The following is a 17,743-nucleotide window of genomic DNA, read 5'->3' on the forward strand; positions in this document are numbered from 1 at the left end:
ATTTGGGACATCTCAAGTGTAAATGTTAGAGAGATAAAGACACATATTCTTTAGATTTCATAAAAACTAGTAATTAGTATTCCTTATTTCCCAGTATGTAATACTAATGACAATGTGACATTTATTCATTCTCAAGCAATCTATAAAATGAAAGTGTTTTATTTATTTCCACGTAGGTGAAAAATAGTGATTTTAAACTAAAACCTTAAATCATCTATCAATCCGTTTTATAACATTAAATTTCATTTTAAATGTCTCAAAAGAATAGGAGCACCTCAGTCCGTTATGTGTCCGATTCTTGGTTTTATCTCAGGTCATGATCTCCCAGTTTGTGGGATTGAGCCCCAAGTCGGGCTCTGTGCTGTCAGCACAGAGCCTGGTTGGGATTTTCTCTCTCTCCTCTCTCTCTGCCCCTCCACCCACTCACTCATACACGTGCACACACTCTCTCTCAAGATAAATAAATGTTAAAAAAAATAAATGTTTCAAAAGAATAAAAAACAAAGATTTTTATAACTTACTTTCCCACATGCTCGGCAGTGGTGTCGCCTTTTCGTAAAAGTAAATTTGACCTGGCAGTTCATACAGTTTGGAGCTTCTGAATCAGGAACCCAAGTAGGTTGTTTTAGGCCCAAAACCAGGCCTTCTTTGCAAGTGTTTACAGGTAGAGATTCTTGACTCACAGTTATAAAAGTGGATCCACCTTCAAAATTACTTTCTATATCAATGTAATTAGAGTTGAAGCTAACCTGAGGATCAGCTGTAGAATCAGTAGTACAAGCGGTTGGAACAATCGTATTTGTCGTGCTGGGTTCGCTTTCAGGGATATTTGGAACATCTGGTTTACCTGGTTCCTTTGAACTCCCTGGTCTTGATGGAATGCTAAACAATTGCTTAGGTCTAGCCCCTCCAACATGAACAGACTGACTATTAATACCAGAGACTGATAATTCATTCATAATCTCAGATTTATTGTTAGGTAACCCTTGTTCATTTGCAATTGTACTTTTTTCCCCTAAAGAAAGGCCACCATTTTCTGTTGTATTTTGTTTATCAACTGTTTCACAAATCATATTAATACCAAGACTTTCCCCAGTAGCTCCTGTTTCAGCATTGAAATATGTATTACTGACATTTCCATCATCTAGGCCTTTCACATCTATCTGATTCATTTCAGATTTTGAGTCATTCACATTTTCTTCAAAGGCTTTTATGTTACTAGTCTGAAGATACTGTTCAGTTAGAAAGGCATCAAGTTCAGCATCACTAATTAGTGTTCCACTTTTCATACCTTCATCAATATTAAAGTAATCTAAGTCTTGCCCATTGATATCAGTGCTTAAAAAAGGGAGACCTTCACAACCATCAGGAAACTCTGGGGCATCAGCACCAGAAAGCTCCAATTGAGATTCTGTAGCTGTAGAAGAATTTGTGTTACCAGGGTAATCCAAAGATTCAACTCTGATTACCATCTGGTTGGACTCTTCCTTTCTATCTCCCACCTTTTCAATTACGTTTTCACATTTTTCCTGTTTCAAATGATCAGTCTCCTTCAACGGTTCCCCACCCAGAATAACACTCTTCTGTACTTCTTCATGGACTGTCACTGTGTCTTGTATGTTATCTTTATGTTCATTCTGTGATAAACAGTCACCATGTGCTTTAGTTTCAATTAATGATACACACAAAGACCCAGGTATTGGAAGACAGGTCAATGAGGAATAGATCTCTTCATCTGAAACCTGTAAAGCTGGAGAGGAATCTTGGATTGTATCTTGATTATCTTTAAGACCTATATTTCTTGAGTCTTCTTTTGCAGATTGTTTTACAAATACAGCAGTCCTATCTTCCTGAAAGGAAAAGTCAGGTAATTTGAAATTTTCATCTTTTGAATTTGAGTCATGTAAGTATAAATCTTCATTTTTTGGAACACTGCAGGGCACAGCACTTGTGCAGTCTCCTTCTTTTAAACATTCTGTGGCAGCTATGACTGCCACATCTACTTCATCTTCCACCAAACAGCTATCAGCTTTTAGTAATTCACATGGCTGGTTCTTGCGTTGTAGGTTGTCTTTGGTATCAAACATTTTAGAACTTTGTTGAGTCAAAGCAGATGGCATGTTAAAATCATCAACAACTGGTTCTAACTGATTAGAGATCTTTTTATCCTTTAAATTCTCTTTTCCGCTGTAATTACATGAATCTGAAGGTGTTGTATCTACTTTCATACCCAATTCTTCAGCTCCACTAATTTCTCTATTTTGTAATTCAGAGTGGACATCATTCTGTTCCTCTCTGACAGTATTATTATCACGGTCTGTTGAAGAGGCATGAAGAGTTTCTGACACTGAAGATAAATCCAATCCAATCAAAGAATCTGCACTAGACTTAAAATCATCTGGCAATAATTGTTTAATATCTTCTTCACTATTTGTTACATGAACTAAGTTACCCATGTCACTTATCAGGTCACAGACAGGTTTACTACATCGTCCCATATACAGAGGCTGGATTTCATCTGAAGTGCCACCATCCACAGAAGAAAGCAGATCAAGTCCTGTTACATTTTTTTCATTTTGTATAGAAGTTAGTCCCTCAAGTGTTTTGTTCAGAGAAATCTGATTTGTTTCATAGCATGTTTCTGATGAGGCACAACAATTAATGCATTGTTGATCCTTTGGTAGTAGCGAGGAAGCCAACGCTGAAGAAACTGAACAGTGGTTAGAATCATATACATTTTGCACATCTCAGAGATAATCTTGTTCATCTAATTAAAAGACAGATACAATGTTATTCAGGAGAGCCAAATTAAAATTATCACAAAGATGTTACATTTTCTAAGACTTCTAAACTGAACTTCTATTTAGACCAGAGGTAGACTACTTTCTTACAAACGGTAACAACCTCCAAAAAATTTTTTTAAGATTTTTTTATTTTTGAGTAGTCTCTATACCCAATGTGGGGCTCAAACCCTGAGATTAAGAGTCATACGCTCTGATTGAGCCAGCCAGGCGTTCCACCCCCCATTATTTTTATTTAAACTACTTGGGAGTTTTTACTATTCAATGCAAATGTCACAATGTGATAAAAGTTGCATTTGAAATAGGGGCGACTGAGTGGCTCTGTCAGTTAAGCATTGGACTTCAGCTTAGGTCATGATCTCACAGTTCATGAGTTCAAGCCCTACATCAGGCTCTGTGCTGACGGCTTGGAACCTGGAGCCTGCTTCGGATTCTGTGTCTTCCTTTCTCTCTGCCCCTCCCCCACTCATCCCTCTACACTTGCACGCTCTCTCTCAAAAGAAATAAGTAAACTTTAAAGAAACACACACACACACACACCCCAAAATAACTCAGCTGCACTATAAAAACCAGACTGAGGAAGAGCTGAAAAACAATTTAACTTCTTGCTTCTCTCTCCAGTTTCCTAGTCTTCATTCTAAAATGAGTAAAACAGGGGTGCCTGAGTGGCCCAGTGAGTTAAGTGTCTGACCTCAGCTCAGGTCATGATCTCAAGGTTCTTGTGTTCAAGCCCTGCATCAGCCTCCACACTGACAGTGCAAAGCCTGCTCTGGGTTCCTTCTCTCTCTCTCTCTCTGTCCCTCCCCTACTTGTGCTCTCTCTCTCAAACAAATAAACTCAAAAAAATGGGGTTGGTCTTTATAAATATCATTATAAAAAAATAATAAAGTGAGTAAAACACTATCTCTCATAGTAATGAAATACCAATTCATGTAAAGTTTTCAAGTTGCTTTCAGCTGGCTCATATGTTGATTTTAAAGGTCTTTTAGTTAAATTTGTATCTGTAGAGAAAACTATCTTCCTTACTTCTATTTCTGGCTATTGGTTCTATTCTGTATAATAAACTAACATGTTATAATAAAACATGAACTCCTTACAGAATATAACCTTGTGACCAGAACTAAAACCAAATTTGCTAACAGTACTCTATATCTTAGATAACTGATGCACAGACATTTAGAAATTCCATTAGTAACAAAAATTAAAAACCAACACACCTGGATTCTGTTCAAAATCATCTAGGAGTCTGTCCAAGTCACTGACTGCTGCTTTAAAATAACTGTCCATCCTACTTAAAGACTTATTCAGAATTTAATTCTCTATGCCTAGAAAATAAAAAGTTATGAGAGTTCATTTAATTCTCTAACATATAAATATTATGCCATCTACTGCATACCAAGAAACATAGTCGAGAAATACACACAAATAAATTCCTTTGAGGAATCTACAATTTAGTTGAAGCAATTGCCTCTCTATATACAAAATGACAAGAAAACTCTAACAACATAACATACATATACTAGTGTAAATTTTAAAACACTTATCTAAGTGACATGAGTTACTTAAGGTACATAATCAAAGAATTCATAAGTAAATGCTAAAAATAGTTATAAGAACTTTATATCAAATAATATATATGATATGGTAATATAAAATATACCACTTACGAATAAAAATACTGCATATAAAAACTTATGGGATTCAGCAAAAGCAGTACTTCAAATACAGCTTTAGATCCTTATGTTAGAATAGGAGAGAGACTGAAGATTAGTAAGCTAAGAACAGGAGTTAAAGAAATAGAAAATGAACATATTAAGAGAAATATAAAAAAACTAAAAGTTAGCTCTATGAATAAAGCAGATAAACCTCTGATCTATGTCAAGAACTTCTCCCTATAAGTCTGGAGACACCTTAAAGAAATCTATCAGTGGCTAATGGGATAAAATCAAAACCACACAGGAGCCTAGTTGAAGGGGTTCCTACTGTCTTAAATAGGACAGCCAAACATCAAATTAACTAAGCCTGCAAAGGACTGAACACAAATCAAATAGATAAAAAACAAAGAGATCTTAATGATACTAAAAACAAAAACAAATACCACCACTCATTAGAGGGTTGCCAGGGCATAAACCCATTGCTCTGAAAGGTGATACATTAAGGGAAAAGAGCCAATAACTTATCCTTCCCTCTATTAACAAAATGTACTTTAAGTAGTTGCTGAGGGAAAGTTCTTTAGGTAAGAATCTCAGGTAATAAATGCAGATGTATATTAAAATTTTTTAAATCATCTCTTGGCAATCCTTAATGCAAATAATAGACTAGGCAATGGCTATCAATGGATGTTAATTAAAGGGTTAGACAAAAGATTGGAGGAGAACTTTATAATGGTGGGAACAGGCAAACACATCTGACTTCCAGTGATCAATTTCACTATCAATAAATATGGAAGGGAGTGCCTGGGTGGCTCAGTCGGTTAAGCGTCTGACTTCAGCTCAGGTCATGATCTCGCAGTTCGTGAGTTCGAGCCCCGCGTTGGACTCTGCTGACAGCTCAGAGCCTGGAGCCTGTTTCAGATTCTGTGTCTCCCTCTCTCTGCCCCTCCCCTGCTCGCACTCTGTCTCTGTTTCTCAAAAATAAATAAACATTAAAAAAATAAATAAATGTGGAAGAACCAAACATTATGTGCCTCATGTGGAAGATACAGTATCCCATATAATGTATTCTTACCCAAAAAAACTGAACCTCAATCTAATCAAGCTTTTAGAACTAACCACGTATTTACAGGAAATCCAAGCATAGAGAGACAAGTTAGATGTTATCAAAACAAAGCAATCAACTAAATCCAGAAGGTGGAACACTCTACAGCAACGTTCCTCACACTGTCTTTGGTAAATGACCTTTTCTAAAAAAAATTTCCAATCTGTTCCATACTGCTACTTTTGTAAAACATAATCAACAATATAAATTTTGCAATAATACATAACAAAAAGATATACATTATTAAGCACATCTGAACAGTTCCCTTGGGTGAAGAATAAGAGTGGGAAATGAGGGATAAAAGACAAAAATGAGACAGTTTTTTACAAGAACCATTTATGATAGTGCCATGAAATGAACACTTGAGGTCCAGAAAAAAATAAGGACACTTTAAAAATGAGTTAAAAAGCTTAGACACAGCTTAAGAGAAAAATGAATGAACTAGAAAACCTACCTGAAAAAACCACCTAAAAGGCAGCCCGGAAAGACAAGAGGGACATATGACAGGGTAAGAGACATGGATGGCAGAAGTCATCTATCGTAAGAATGGAGACCTCTAAGGAAGATAGACAGCATGAAACAAGGATGGTTAAAAAGATAATGGTAGGAATTTTTCTAGAATTGATGAAAAATACAATTCAACAGATACAGGTAACCCCTATACCAAGCAATTTCAATAAAGAGAAATGCACAGGTGGCCACTCTATAGTTAAACTTTTATACTCCAAAGGTAGAGGACCCTTCAGAAAAGGTCACCTTAAAAGAACAATAATTAGGGGCGCCTGGGTGGCTTGGTCGGTTAAGCGTCCAACTTTGGCTCAGGTCATGATCTCACAGTCCGTGAGTTCGAGCCCCGCGTCGGGCTCTGTGCTGACAGCTCAGAGCCTGGAGCCTGTTTCAGATTCTGTGTCTCCCTCTCTCTCTGCCCCTCCCCTGTTCATGCTCTGTCTCTCTCTGTCTCAAAAATAAATAAACGTTAAAAAAAAAAAAGAACAATAATTAGGGGTGCCTGGGTGGCTCAGTCGGTTAAGCATCCGACTTCAGCTCAGGTCAGGATCTCATAGTCCATGGGTTTGAGCCCTGCGTCAGGCTCTGTGCTGACAGCTCAGAGCCTGGAGCCTGCTTCGGATTCTGTGTCTCCCTCTCTCTCTGCCCCTCCCCTGCTCATGCTGTGTCTCTCTCTATCTCAAAAATAAATAAAAACATTAAAAAAAATTTTTTTAAAAAGAACAATAATTATTCTGGAAACAGGTAAACTTCAGAACAATTTTCAATAATAATGGCATGTCATCCTAATTTAACACAGCACATTACTTCTTTTATTTCCATTTTTAAATTTTTTTAATATTTTATTTTATTTTTCAGAGAAAGAGAGAGAGAGGGAGGGAGCAAGGGATGAGCAGACAGAATCCAAAACACACTCCAGGCTCCGAGTTGTCAGCAGAGAGCCTGACACGGGGCTCAAATGCATGAGCCACGAGATCATCACCTGGGCCAAAGTCGGATGCTTAACCAACTGCGCCACCCAGTCAACCCATTTTCCATTTTTAAATTGTGGTTATATCATACATATACAATAGTACACAAAAACATACACACCAAAACAAACAAAAGGAACTTGGAATAAGAGAAAAATGCAGGAAACAGAAGAAAACTTCAAAGAAACTAATATTCTCAGAAAAAACAGCAATGCATATATGACACAGGAACAGGAAGCCATAAATAAGGAACATATGTTGGGGGGGGCAGGGAGCAATCATGAAAATTGATGGCAAAAATCTTAAAAATTCAAGTGAAGCTTGTTGGATGCAATTAAAGCAGTGCATAGAGAGGCATTTATAACTTAAGCGCATATGTTTAAAAAAAGATCTAAAAATCAATCATCTAAGCTTCCACCTTGGGAAACTAGAAAAAGGAGAGTAAGAAGAGCAAAACAAGTAGAAACAAAGATAACAAAGATTAGAACAGAAAACAATGAGATTAAAAGCAGGAAAGCAACAGAGAAATAGGAAAAAAAAAATCACTGAAACCAACAACTCCTTTCTTTGAAAAAAAAAATCAGTAAAACTGATAAATTAGGCTAATCAAGAAAAGAGCAAAGCACCTGGGTGCCTCAGTAACTTGAGCATCCGACTCTTGATTTGGCTCAGGTCATGGTCCCAGGGTCATGGGATCGAGCCCTACATCAGGCTTCATGCTGAGCATGGAGCCAGCTTAAAATTCTCTCTCTCTCCCTCTGCCCCTCTCCCCTGCTCACACATGCTCTCTGTGTCTCAAATTAAAAAAAGAAAAAAGAAAAAAAAAGAGAGAGAAACACAAATTACCATATCAGAAATGAAAGAGGGAACAAAATTACTGATAATATGAACTTAAAGGAAAATGAGGAAATATGAACAACTCTATGCCTCCAAACTTGATAATTTAGATGAAATAAACCATTTCCTTGGAAGACACAAGCTACCAAACCTCACACGAAGAGAAACAGATAACCCAAACAGCCCTGTATCTATTAATGAAACTGAATCAATAACTAGTAACCTTCCACAAATCACCAGATCCAGATGGCTTCATTGGTGAATTTTACCAAATATTTAAGGAAGAAATAATACCAATTCTCCACAATCTCTTTCAGAAAAAAGGAAGCAGAGGGAATCCTTCCTAATTCATCTGTATTAGACCAGTATTAATCTAATACCAAAACCAAATACAGACATTACAAGAAGAAAACTATACACCAATATTGCTCATGAACACAGACATAAAAATCCTCAACACAATATTAGCAAGTAGAATCCAACAATGTATAAAAAAAATTAACACAACAACCAAGTGAAATTTATCCAGGTATGCAAGGCTGGTTCAACCTCTGAAAATATCACATTAACAGATTAAAGAATTATCATATAATCATATCAATGGATGCAAAAAAAAAAAGCATTTGACAAAACTCAACACTTACTTATGATAAAAACCCTCAGCAAGTTATGAGCAGAGAGAAACTTCTTCAATTTGATGAAGAATAGCTACAAAATGCCTACAGCTAATATTATATACATTATGATGAGAAATTGGATGCTTTTCAATCAAAGATTGGGATCAAGGAAAGGATATCTTCTTTCACAAGTCCTATTCAACACAGTACTGAAACTGCAGTAAGAAAGGAAATAAAAGATACACCATTTGGAAAGGAAGAACTACAACTGTCTTTATTTGTAATGACATGATTTTCAATGTAGAAAATCCCCAAAAACTGGCCCCCCCAAAATAGAGTAGTGAATATAGCAAGGATGTTGGATACAGGGTTAATATACAAAAATCAAATGCATTCCTATACATGAGCAAGGAACAACTGGAATTTGGAATTTTAAAAAATACCATTTACGATAGCACATCAAAAGAGTAAATACTTAGGTATAAATTTAACAAAATACATACTGGACCCATATGTGGAAAACTACAAAATACGAATGAAAAAAATCAAAGAAGACCTAATTAAATGAAGATACATTCCACGTTCAAGGATAGGTACACTCCATATTGTTAAAATGTCAGTTCCTCTCAACTTGATCTCTGGATTCAATGCAATCCCAATCAAGATCCCAGCAAGCTTTTTTGCAGGACTCAGGAAACTCAGAATTCTAAAGTGTATACAGAAAGGAAGAGGACCTAGAATAGCCAACATAACGCTGAAAAAGAAGAACAAATTTGGACAACTCACTCTAATTTTAAGACTCATAAAGCTATAATAATTAAAGCAATGTAGTACTGGCAAAAAAAAAAAAAAAGACACATAAACCAGTGCAAAAGAATAGAGAGCCTGCGGGGCTCCTGGGTGGCTCAGTCGGTTGAGCATCTGACTTCAGCTCAGGTCATGATCTCATGGTTCATGGGCTTGAGCCCCACATCGGGTTCTGTGCTGACAGCCCAGAGCCTGGAGCCTGTTTCAGATTCTGTGTCTCCCTCTCTCTCTGCCCCTCCCCTGCTCACGCTTTGTTTCCATCTGTCTCAAAAATAAATAAACATTAAAAACAATAATAAAAAAATAAAAAATAAAAAGAATAGAGATCCTAGAAATAGACCCACACAAATAAATACAGTCAAATTATCTTTGACAAAGGCGCAAAGGCAATTCAAAGGAGAAAGGCTAGTCTTTTCAACAAGCGGTGCTGAGAAAACTGGACATCCCAAAAATGGGACATCCCATGCCAAAAATACGAACCTAGATATGGACCTTACACCTTACACAGGAACGTACTTAAAAAGGATAAAGAACTAAATGTAAAATATATTATAATATTTCTTGAAGAAAACATTACAGAAAAATCTACATAACCTTGGGTTTGGTTATGAGTTTGATTATGATCATAACAGAATGATCCATTAAAAAAATTGATGAAGTTAGACTTTAAAATTAAAAAAACATATGCTCTGAAAAAGACACTTAAGAGAATAAGAGGACAAGCCATATCCTGGGAGATAACATTTGCAAAACACATATCTGATAAAGGACTTGCATCTAAATCTCCAAAAAACTCCTAAAATTAAATAATTAGGAAACCAACAATCCAATTAAATGGGCAAAAGTTCCACAAAGAGACACCTCACCAAAGAAGACACACAGTTAGCAAATAAATATATGATAAAATGCTCAATGTCATTTGTTTTTAGGGACTACAGATTAAAACAATGAGATACCATTTTACATCAATTACAATGGCTAAAATCCAAAAAACCGACAATACCAAATGCTGCAAGGATGCTATTCAGCAGGAACTCTCATTTATTCCTGATGGGAATACAAAATGGTACAGCCACTCTGAAAAATAGTTTGCCTCTTATAAAACTAAACATAGTCTTACCATATGATCCAGCAATCATACTATTAGGTATTTTACCCAATTGACTTAAAGATTTATGTCCACACAAGAATTTAGATGTGAAATTTATAACAGCTTCTTTCACAACTGACAAAATTTGGAAACATCCAAAATGACCTTCAGTAAATGAACAGATAAATAAACTGTGATACATCCATGCAATGGAATAGTATTCAATGATACAAAGAAATAAGCTAACAAGCCACAAAAAGACATGGGACGTACCTTAAATATGTACTGTATGTGAAAGAAGACAGTCTTAAAAAGTCTACATAATGTATGATTCTAATTGACATTTTGGAAAAGGTAAAACTACAAAGAGAATAAACACATCAGTGATTGCTAGTAGTTTGGGTGGGGGGCAGTTGAACTTGAAAGTAAAGCACTGTGGATTTTTTAGGGTGGTGAAACTATTTTATATGATACTATAGTGGTGAATATAAGACATTAAGCATTTGTCAGTATCTACAGAACTTTATGACACAAAGAATAAACCTCAGTATTTCCAAATTTTTAAAAATTATTTAGAAGGTCAGGTGATCGGGTGCCTTGGTGGCTCAGTCAGTTAAGCGTCTAACTTCAGCTCAGGTCATGATCTCATGGTGCATGGGGTCGAGCCCCATGTCGGGCTCTGTGCTGACAGCTCGGAGCCTGGAGCCTGCTTCAGATTCTGTGTCTCCCTTTCTCTGCCCCTCCCCACTCATGCTCTGTCTCTCTCTCTCTCAAAAATAAACAAACATTAAAAAAAAAATTTAAGGAGCGCTTGGGTGGCTCAGTTGGTTAAGCATCAGACTTCAGCTCAGGTCATCATCTCACCGTTTCTGAGTTCGAGCCCCACATCAGGCTCTGTGCTGAGAGATCATAGCCTGGAGTCTGTTTCAGATTCTCTGTCTCTCTCTCTCTTTCTGCCCCTGCCTCCCACTCTCTCTCTCCCCCTCAAAAATAAACATTAAAAAAAAATTTGGCGGGGGGGGGGCGGTGCCTGGTTGGCTCAGTCAGTTGAGCATCTGACTTCAGCTCAGGTCATGATCTCAGCCCATGAGTTCAAACCCCTTACTGGGCTCTGTGCTGACAGTTCAGGGCCTGAAGTCTGCTTCAGATTCTGGGTCTCCCTCTCTCTGCCCCTCCCCCACTCACACCTCAGTCTCTCTCTCTTTCTCTCTCTCTCTCTCTCAAAAGTAAATAAACATTAAAAAAATTTTTTTAAGTAGTGAAGGAATTCTGAATATAGAAATATTAAAAAACTAAAGCACAGGAACTAGAAGGCCTAGAAATAGTCTCTCATTAGGAAAAAAACCAGCATTTTTCTAAAAAATTATGGAATTCATTAAATGTTTACAGAGTATCTCTATGTATACCAGTGTACTACTAAGCATTATGTCATTTAAGGTGCCTACAAAGGTGCAAAAAAGGAAAGATAATTAAATAATAATAGAATCCAATAATTTATAAAAGATATAATGCAAATACTGTACATGAAACCTTTTTTTTTTTTTAACGTTTACTTATTTTTGAGACAGAGAGAGACAGAGCATGAACGGGGGAGGGTCAGAGAGAGGAAGACACAGAATCCGAAACAGGCTCCAGGCTCTGAGCTGTCAGCACAGAGCCCGACGCAGGGCTGGAGCTCACAGACCGCGAGATCATGACCTGAGCCGAAGTCGTCCGCTTAACCGACTGAGCCACCCAGGCGCCCCACGTAAATGAAACCTTTTAACATGACATTTGAAGCTGCACATAATTCCCATTTCAATCAACTAAGATGTACTTACTGTGCCAAAAATCTATGATGTACAGTAAAAGACACAAATGGAATATAAGATATACTCCCTATTCTAAAGAAGTTTATTTGTGTGTACATATAGCAACCTGTTTTAGGTAGTACTTTAAAAAAAATTTTTTTTTAATGTTTATTTATTTTTGAGACAGATAGAGACAGAGCATGAATGGGGGAGGGTCAGAGAGAGAGGCAAACACAGAATCAGAAGCAGGCTCCAGGCTCTGAGCTGTCAGCATAGAACCCGACATGGGGCTCGAACTCACAGACGTGAGATCATGACCTGAGCTGAAGTCCGACGCTTAACCAACTGAGCCACCCAGGCACCCCTGTTTTAGGTAATATCTTTACTTACCTGACCATTTATATACTCCCAGATTTACAATAAAATATTTACAATATTTCCTTTACAAAAATGGTTTTTAAAAATCTCTTCAAGGGGCTCCTGGGTGGCGCAGTCGGTTAAGCGTCCGACTTCAGCCAGGTCACGATCTCGCGGTCCATGAGTTCGAGCTCCACGTCGGGCTCTGGGCTGATGGCTCAGAGCCTGGAGCCTGTTTCTGATTCTGTGTCTCCCTCTCTCTCTGTCCCTCCCCCGTTCATGCTCTGTCTCTCTCTGTCCCAAAAAAATAAATAAACGTTAAAAAAAAAAATTAAAAATCTCTTCAAGATTTAAAAAAAATTGGCAACAACATGGAAAATTAATCAGAAAACCAACAAAACCAATAGTAAGGAGACTCCTAAATGGTTAAATGAGACATGATGAGGGCCTGAACTGACATAATACGGAGCAGATGGAAAAGGGATCAATAGAAAAGTGACTAAAGAATGGGAAATTCTGGAGAGTGAAACAAGGGAGAAAGCTAGGATTACTGCCAGGTTTCCATCATGGGTGACTGAGCAGACAGTGGTACCACTGACTATGACAGGCAATACAAAGAAGAGCAGGACTAAGGGAAAAAATAAGTTCACGTTTGGACTGTTGTTTGAAGTACCTTGAGAACATCCTGGGGGAGATGTCCAATAGGCAGTTGAATATAAGGATCTGGAATGCAGGAGAGAAGTCTGAGATAGATAAAAGATTTGGGAACTGGCAGCACATAACTGTTAATGGATGAGATCACCTAGGAAGAGAATATAGAAGAGGACAGGAGCCTGACATCAGATAACTACAGATCACAATTAGTGTTTCTAAAGCCACTCTGGATAAAACTTTGCCCAGAGTTATATGCACTTTGATAGGAAAATATGCAGTATAGAGTACTAAATGACTAAAAATCAAATAGCAAAATGTCATGTACAGTACAAACGCATTTTTACAAGTAAGTTGTTAAAAAAAAAAAAAAAAGTATTAGCAAAGGCACGGGAAAAAAATATAGAAAGGCAAATACCAAACTGGTAATAAAGGTATCTGTGATAATGCATGCCTTTCACATCTACATTATGTAATTCTATAGATAATGCATAATACATATCTGTATTTTACTTTTTGTTTACAAAAATGTACTACTTTTGTAAATAACAAAAAAGATAATTTTCTTCCTTTCCTAGAAACTTATAGTGCATATCCTTACAATATAAAATAGATAATTAAGGGGTGCCTGGGTAGTTCAGTTAGTTAAGTATCCAACTTCAGCTCAGGTCATGATCTTGCAGTTCATGAGGTCAAGCCCTGCATCTGGCTCTGTGCCCTGGAGCCTGCTTCGGTTTCTGTGTCTTCCTCTCTCTGCCCCTTCCCTGTTCGTGCTCTCTCTCTCAAAACTAAATAAACATTTTTAAAAATTAAAAAAGAAAAAGATAATAAAAATCTGGTAGGGGGCGGGGCACCTGGGTGGTTCAGTCAGTTGAGGGTCCAACTTCAGCTCAGGTCATTATCTCACACACAGTTTGTGAGCTGGGAGCCCCACATCGGGCTTGGTGCTATCAGCCTGTCAGAGCAGAGCCTGCTTCAGATCCTCTGTCCCTTGCTCTCTGCCCCTCCCCCACTTGCGCTCTCTGAAAAAATAAATAAATATATTTCTAAAAATCTTTCAGGGGGCATGTGGTGGCTCTATCAATTGAGCATCAACTCTTGATTTTGGCTCAGATCATGATATCAAGGTTCATGGGTTCAAGTCCCTGGTCAGGCTCACACTGACAGTGCAGAGCCTGCTTGGGATTCTCTCTCCCTCTCTTTCTGCTCCTCCCCAGCTCTCTCTCTCAAAATAAATAAATAAACTTTTTAAAAAACCCTTTAGAAAACAACACATTGACACTGGATTATAAATGAGCAAATAATATGACCTAGTAAGATTATGAAAAAATATTCAAAGCACAATCTGTACTATCAAAATAATCTGAATTATAACATATATCGTTTGTTGCCTACTAAATCAGAACACAATTTTTTCTTAGTGATCTCTACACCCAACGTGAGGCTCCAACTCACGACCCTAAGATCCAGAGCCTCATAATTTCTTTTAATAATATAAGGGATCGGGGGTGCCTGGGTGGTTCAGTTGGTTAAGCATCCCACTCTTGATTTCAGCTTAGGTCATGCTCTTGCAGTTCGTGAGTCTCAGCTCTGTGTCAGGCTCTGTGCTAATGGTGCAGAGCTTGCTTGGGATTCTTCCTCTCCCTTTCTCTCTCTCTCTCTCTCTGCCCTTCCACCATGCTTGCTCACACCCTCTCTCTCTCTAAAAAAAATAAACTTAAAAAACTTATTAAAATAATAATAATGATAAAAGTGTTGGTAAGGGTGTGACAAAACAAGCATCTCCAATACCGATGACAAGAAGTAAACCAGAATACCCTCTCAGAAAAACAATGTGATAATATGTATCAATAGCCTCAAAAAGTTTCCTAACAATTAACAAATAAAATTTCCTAAGAATTGATGTAACAATTCTTTTTAAAAATTTAAAATAATCCAAAGCAACTGAAAATATGCAAAGATATTCTACCAAATCATTAATTGAAACCATCTAAACACCAACATTAGAAAATTATGCAGGCATCAAAAGTAATTCTACTTCTAGAAAAACATTAGCACTTGTGTGCAGGAACACATCACAAAGAAATTTGAAGGCTGCAATGTTTGTAATAGCGCAAAATTTCAAAGAACCTAACAGCTCATCAACATAAGAATAGTCAAATCACCTTTTCAAACTGGTCTAAGGACCCCTGGAAAACTCTAGAACTTTTCAGGGGATCTGTGAGGTCCTTCCTTTTCCAAACACCTATCTATGCAAGTCTGGACTTTCTTAATATGCTTTAGTGTACAAGATAGCACGTAAGAGTGAAGAGACAAGCAAATCTGAGAATCCAGCTGTCTTCTATAAAGCCAGACATTAGTGATCTACAAAAATATAATACAATGCCACCCTTCCCACTACATTTTTTAAGAAAAATGTATTTTTCAAAAATACTCTTTAATTCAATATATAAAGGGTTTTTAATGCACAATTTTTAAATATTTTCTGAATTTTAATTTCTAAAATAGCAAAATACTGCATTAAAGAACAAAAAATCTTTTAGTCCTCAGTCACCTTTAAGTTTGTAAAGGGATCCTGAAACCCACTGGGTTAAAAAAACTGTGATACCATCATATTACCTAACAATATTACAATTTGGGTGATAATTAAATGGGAACTGAGCTTTAACTGCAATATTCCAAAAGATAGTTCAGTCATGTATTACTTGTGTAATCAAACATCATAAAGATACTCATGAAGTTTTTTAAAAACTGAAGGAAATATGGGGCGCCTGGGTGGCGCAGTCGGTTAAGCGTCCGACTTCAGCCAGGTCACGATCTCGCGGTCCGTGAGTTCAAGCCCCGCGTCGGGCTCTGGGCTGATGGCTCAGAGCCTGGAGCCTGTTTCCGATTCTGTGTCTCCCTCTCTCTCTGCCCCTCCCCCGTTCATGCTCTGTCTCTTTCTGTCCCAAAAATAAATGAATGTTGAAAAAAAAATTTTAAAAATAATAAAAAAAATAAATAAAAACTGGAGGAAATACTTTAAAATTTTTAAGCAAAAAAAAGCAGGCAATCCAACTGTATATAACATCTCATCATCTTAATTAAGAAACTGCCATGAGAAAAAACCCTGGGAGATTAAAAGTCAAAATATTAACTGCGGTTGATTCACTTTAAATGGCTGAATTATGGCTTATTTTTTCTTATCTTTATTATCGTTAAGATTTTTTGTGACACTAAGTGTGCAGTTTAACATCCATGGGAGAAAAAAAGGGGAGAAAGTGGGTGAAAATTTACAATTTTACTGGATCAAACCATTGCACTCTTGCCAATTCAGAAGGAACAAGTTCTAATAAATTAAGGAACCTAATTCAACCAACAAATTGCCTTATTTTGTTAAATGAAAAAGATGAATTTATCAAATATATGGGATGGTTTCCACACGAGTCAAGCTAGTAAGAACACTCAGTCTGGAATAATTTGTAATCACGGTAGAACAAGTAAATTAATAGTTTAAAAGTTAGGCCGTCTTTTAGGATTTTTCAGAGGTACCAAAGAAAAGGTAGAGGAAAGGAACACTACCGCATCCTTCAGATCTAAAATGATGAGAAAATGCATCGGTGCGAGAATGGGGTTTGCGAAAGAGCACAGGCGGCGATGACAGATTCTTCTGCTGGAGTCCTCCTAGCGCACAGGCTACCTCTCCGCGGGAACCACAGTCCCCTCTAGCAGGCACAGCCCCTCCCATGGTGGGCCAGGCAGCCCCGGGGGCACTTCTCCCAGCCCCCGCCGCGGCCCCCCGGGCCGCTCCCACCGCAGCCCCGAGCACTCCGGACGGCCCGGGTGGGTGGGACCCAGCAAAAAGCCGCCGAGATTGCCCTCCCTGCCTAGTCCAGCCGGCCAGGCTCTACCGAAGGGACACGAGGTTTGAGGGTCGTGATTCCCTGGCCAACTCAAGGAGCTCGGAAAGAGAACAAGCCGGGGGCCTAGACTCGACCCTTGTAGGAAAAGGAGGGCCAGACCCGGCACTCAGGTCGGCCGATCCAGCGGCCACCCCGCCCCCTCCGCGAGTGCAGCAGGGGTGAGGTGAGGGCCAAGAGGCCAGTTACTGGGGGGCTCTTACCTCCCCCACAACCCTGAGAAGCTCTCTGAGGACTCGATGCGACGAGGCGCAGAGGAGTGAAGAGCGACCCCGGCCGGGAGTCCCGGGGGTGAGCTACGTCGGCTCAGGGTTTGTTTTCCCCCGGACCTGTTTGGGGGGGGAGGGGGGGTGGGCGGGGAGGAGCAGACAGCGCAGGCGCAGAAGAGGTTTTCCGTCGACACACACACGCACGCGCACACACACACTCCCTTACTCCGAGTCCGCGCACCTACGCGCGCGCACACACAAACACAGACACACACACACACACACACATACATACACACTCCCTCCCTCCGAATCTGCGGCCTCCGCCAGGTCCCGAGGCGCCTGCGCGAGGCTCTGCGGGGTCTGAGCCGAGGGTGCCGGGATTCTTACCGGAAGTGCCTGAGAAGGTTGTGCGGTGATGAGGCAGCTTGAAGACCGGCATTAAACGGG

The 17,743-nt window shown here is 38.6% G+C and overlaps 1 protein-coding gene across 1 annotated transcript in view; it reads right to left on the bottom strand.

Moving 5' to 3' along the window:
* Nucleotides 1–17,428, bottom strand: part of ZFYVE16 (zinc finger FYVE-type containing 16) — a 59,077-nt gene extending 41,649 nt beyond the window's left edge. The window contains exons 1-3 of the mRNA XM_040449632.1: nucleotides 17,288–17,428; nucleotides 4,019–4,126; nucleotides 522–2,767 (exon numbers count right to left, since the gene is read on the bottom strand). Of these exons, the coding sequence (XP_040305566.1) occupies nucleotides 522–2,498 (1,977 nt within the window). The 5' untranslated portion in view covers nucleotides 2,499–2,767; nucleotides 4,019–4,126; nucleotides 17,288–17,428. The remainder of the gene's footprint in view (nucleotides 1–521; nucleotides 2,768–4,018; nucleotides 4,127–17,287) is intronic.
* Between the last annotated feature and the right edge of the window lie 315 nt (nucleotides 17,429–17,743).

The sequence above is a fragment of the Herpailurus yagouaroundi genome, unplaced genomic scaffold (genome assembly GCF_014898765.1).
Source record: "Herpailurus yagouaroundi ecotype Mexico unplaced genomic scaffold, PumYag 29, whole genome shotgun sequence".
Classification (NCBI taxonomy): Eukaryota; Metazoa; Chordata; class Mammalia; order Carnivora; family Felidae; genus Herpailurus; species Herpailurus yagouaroundi.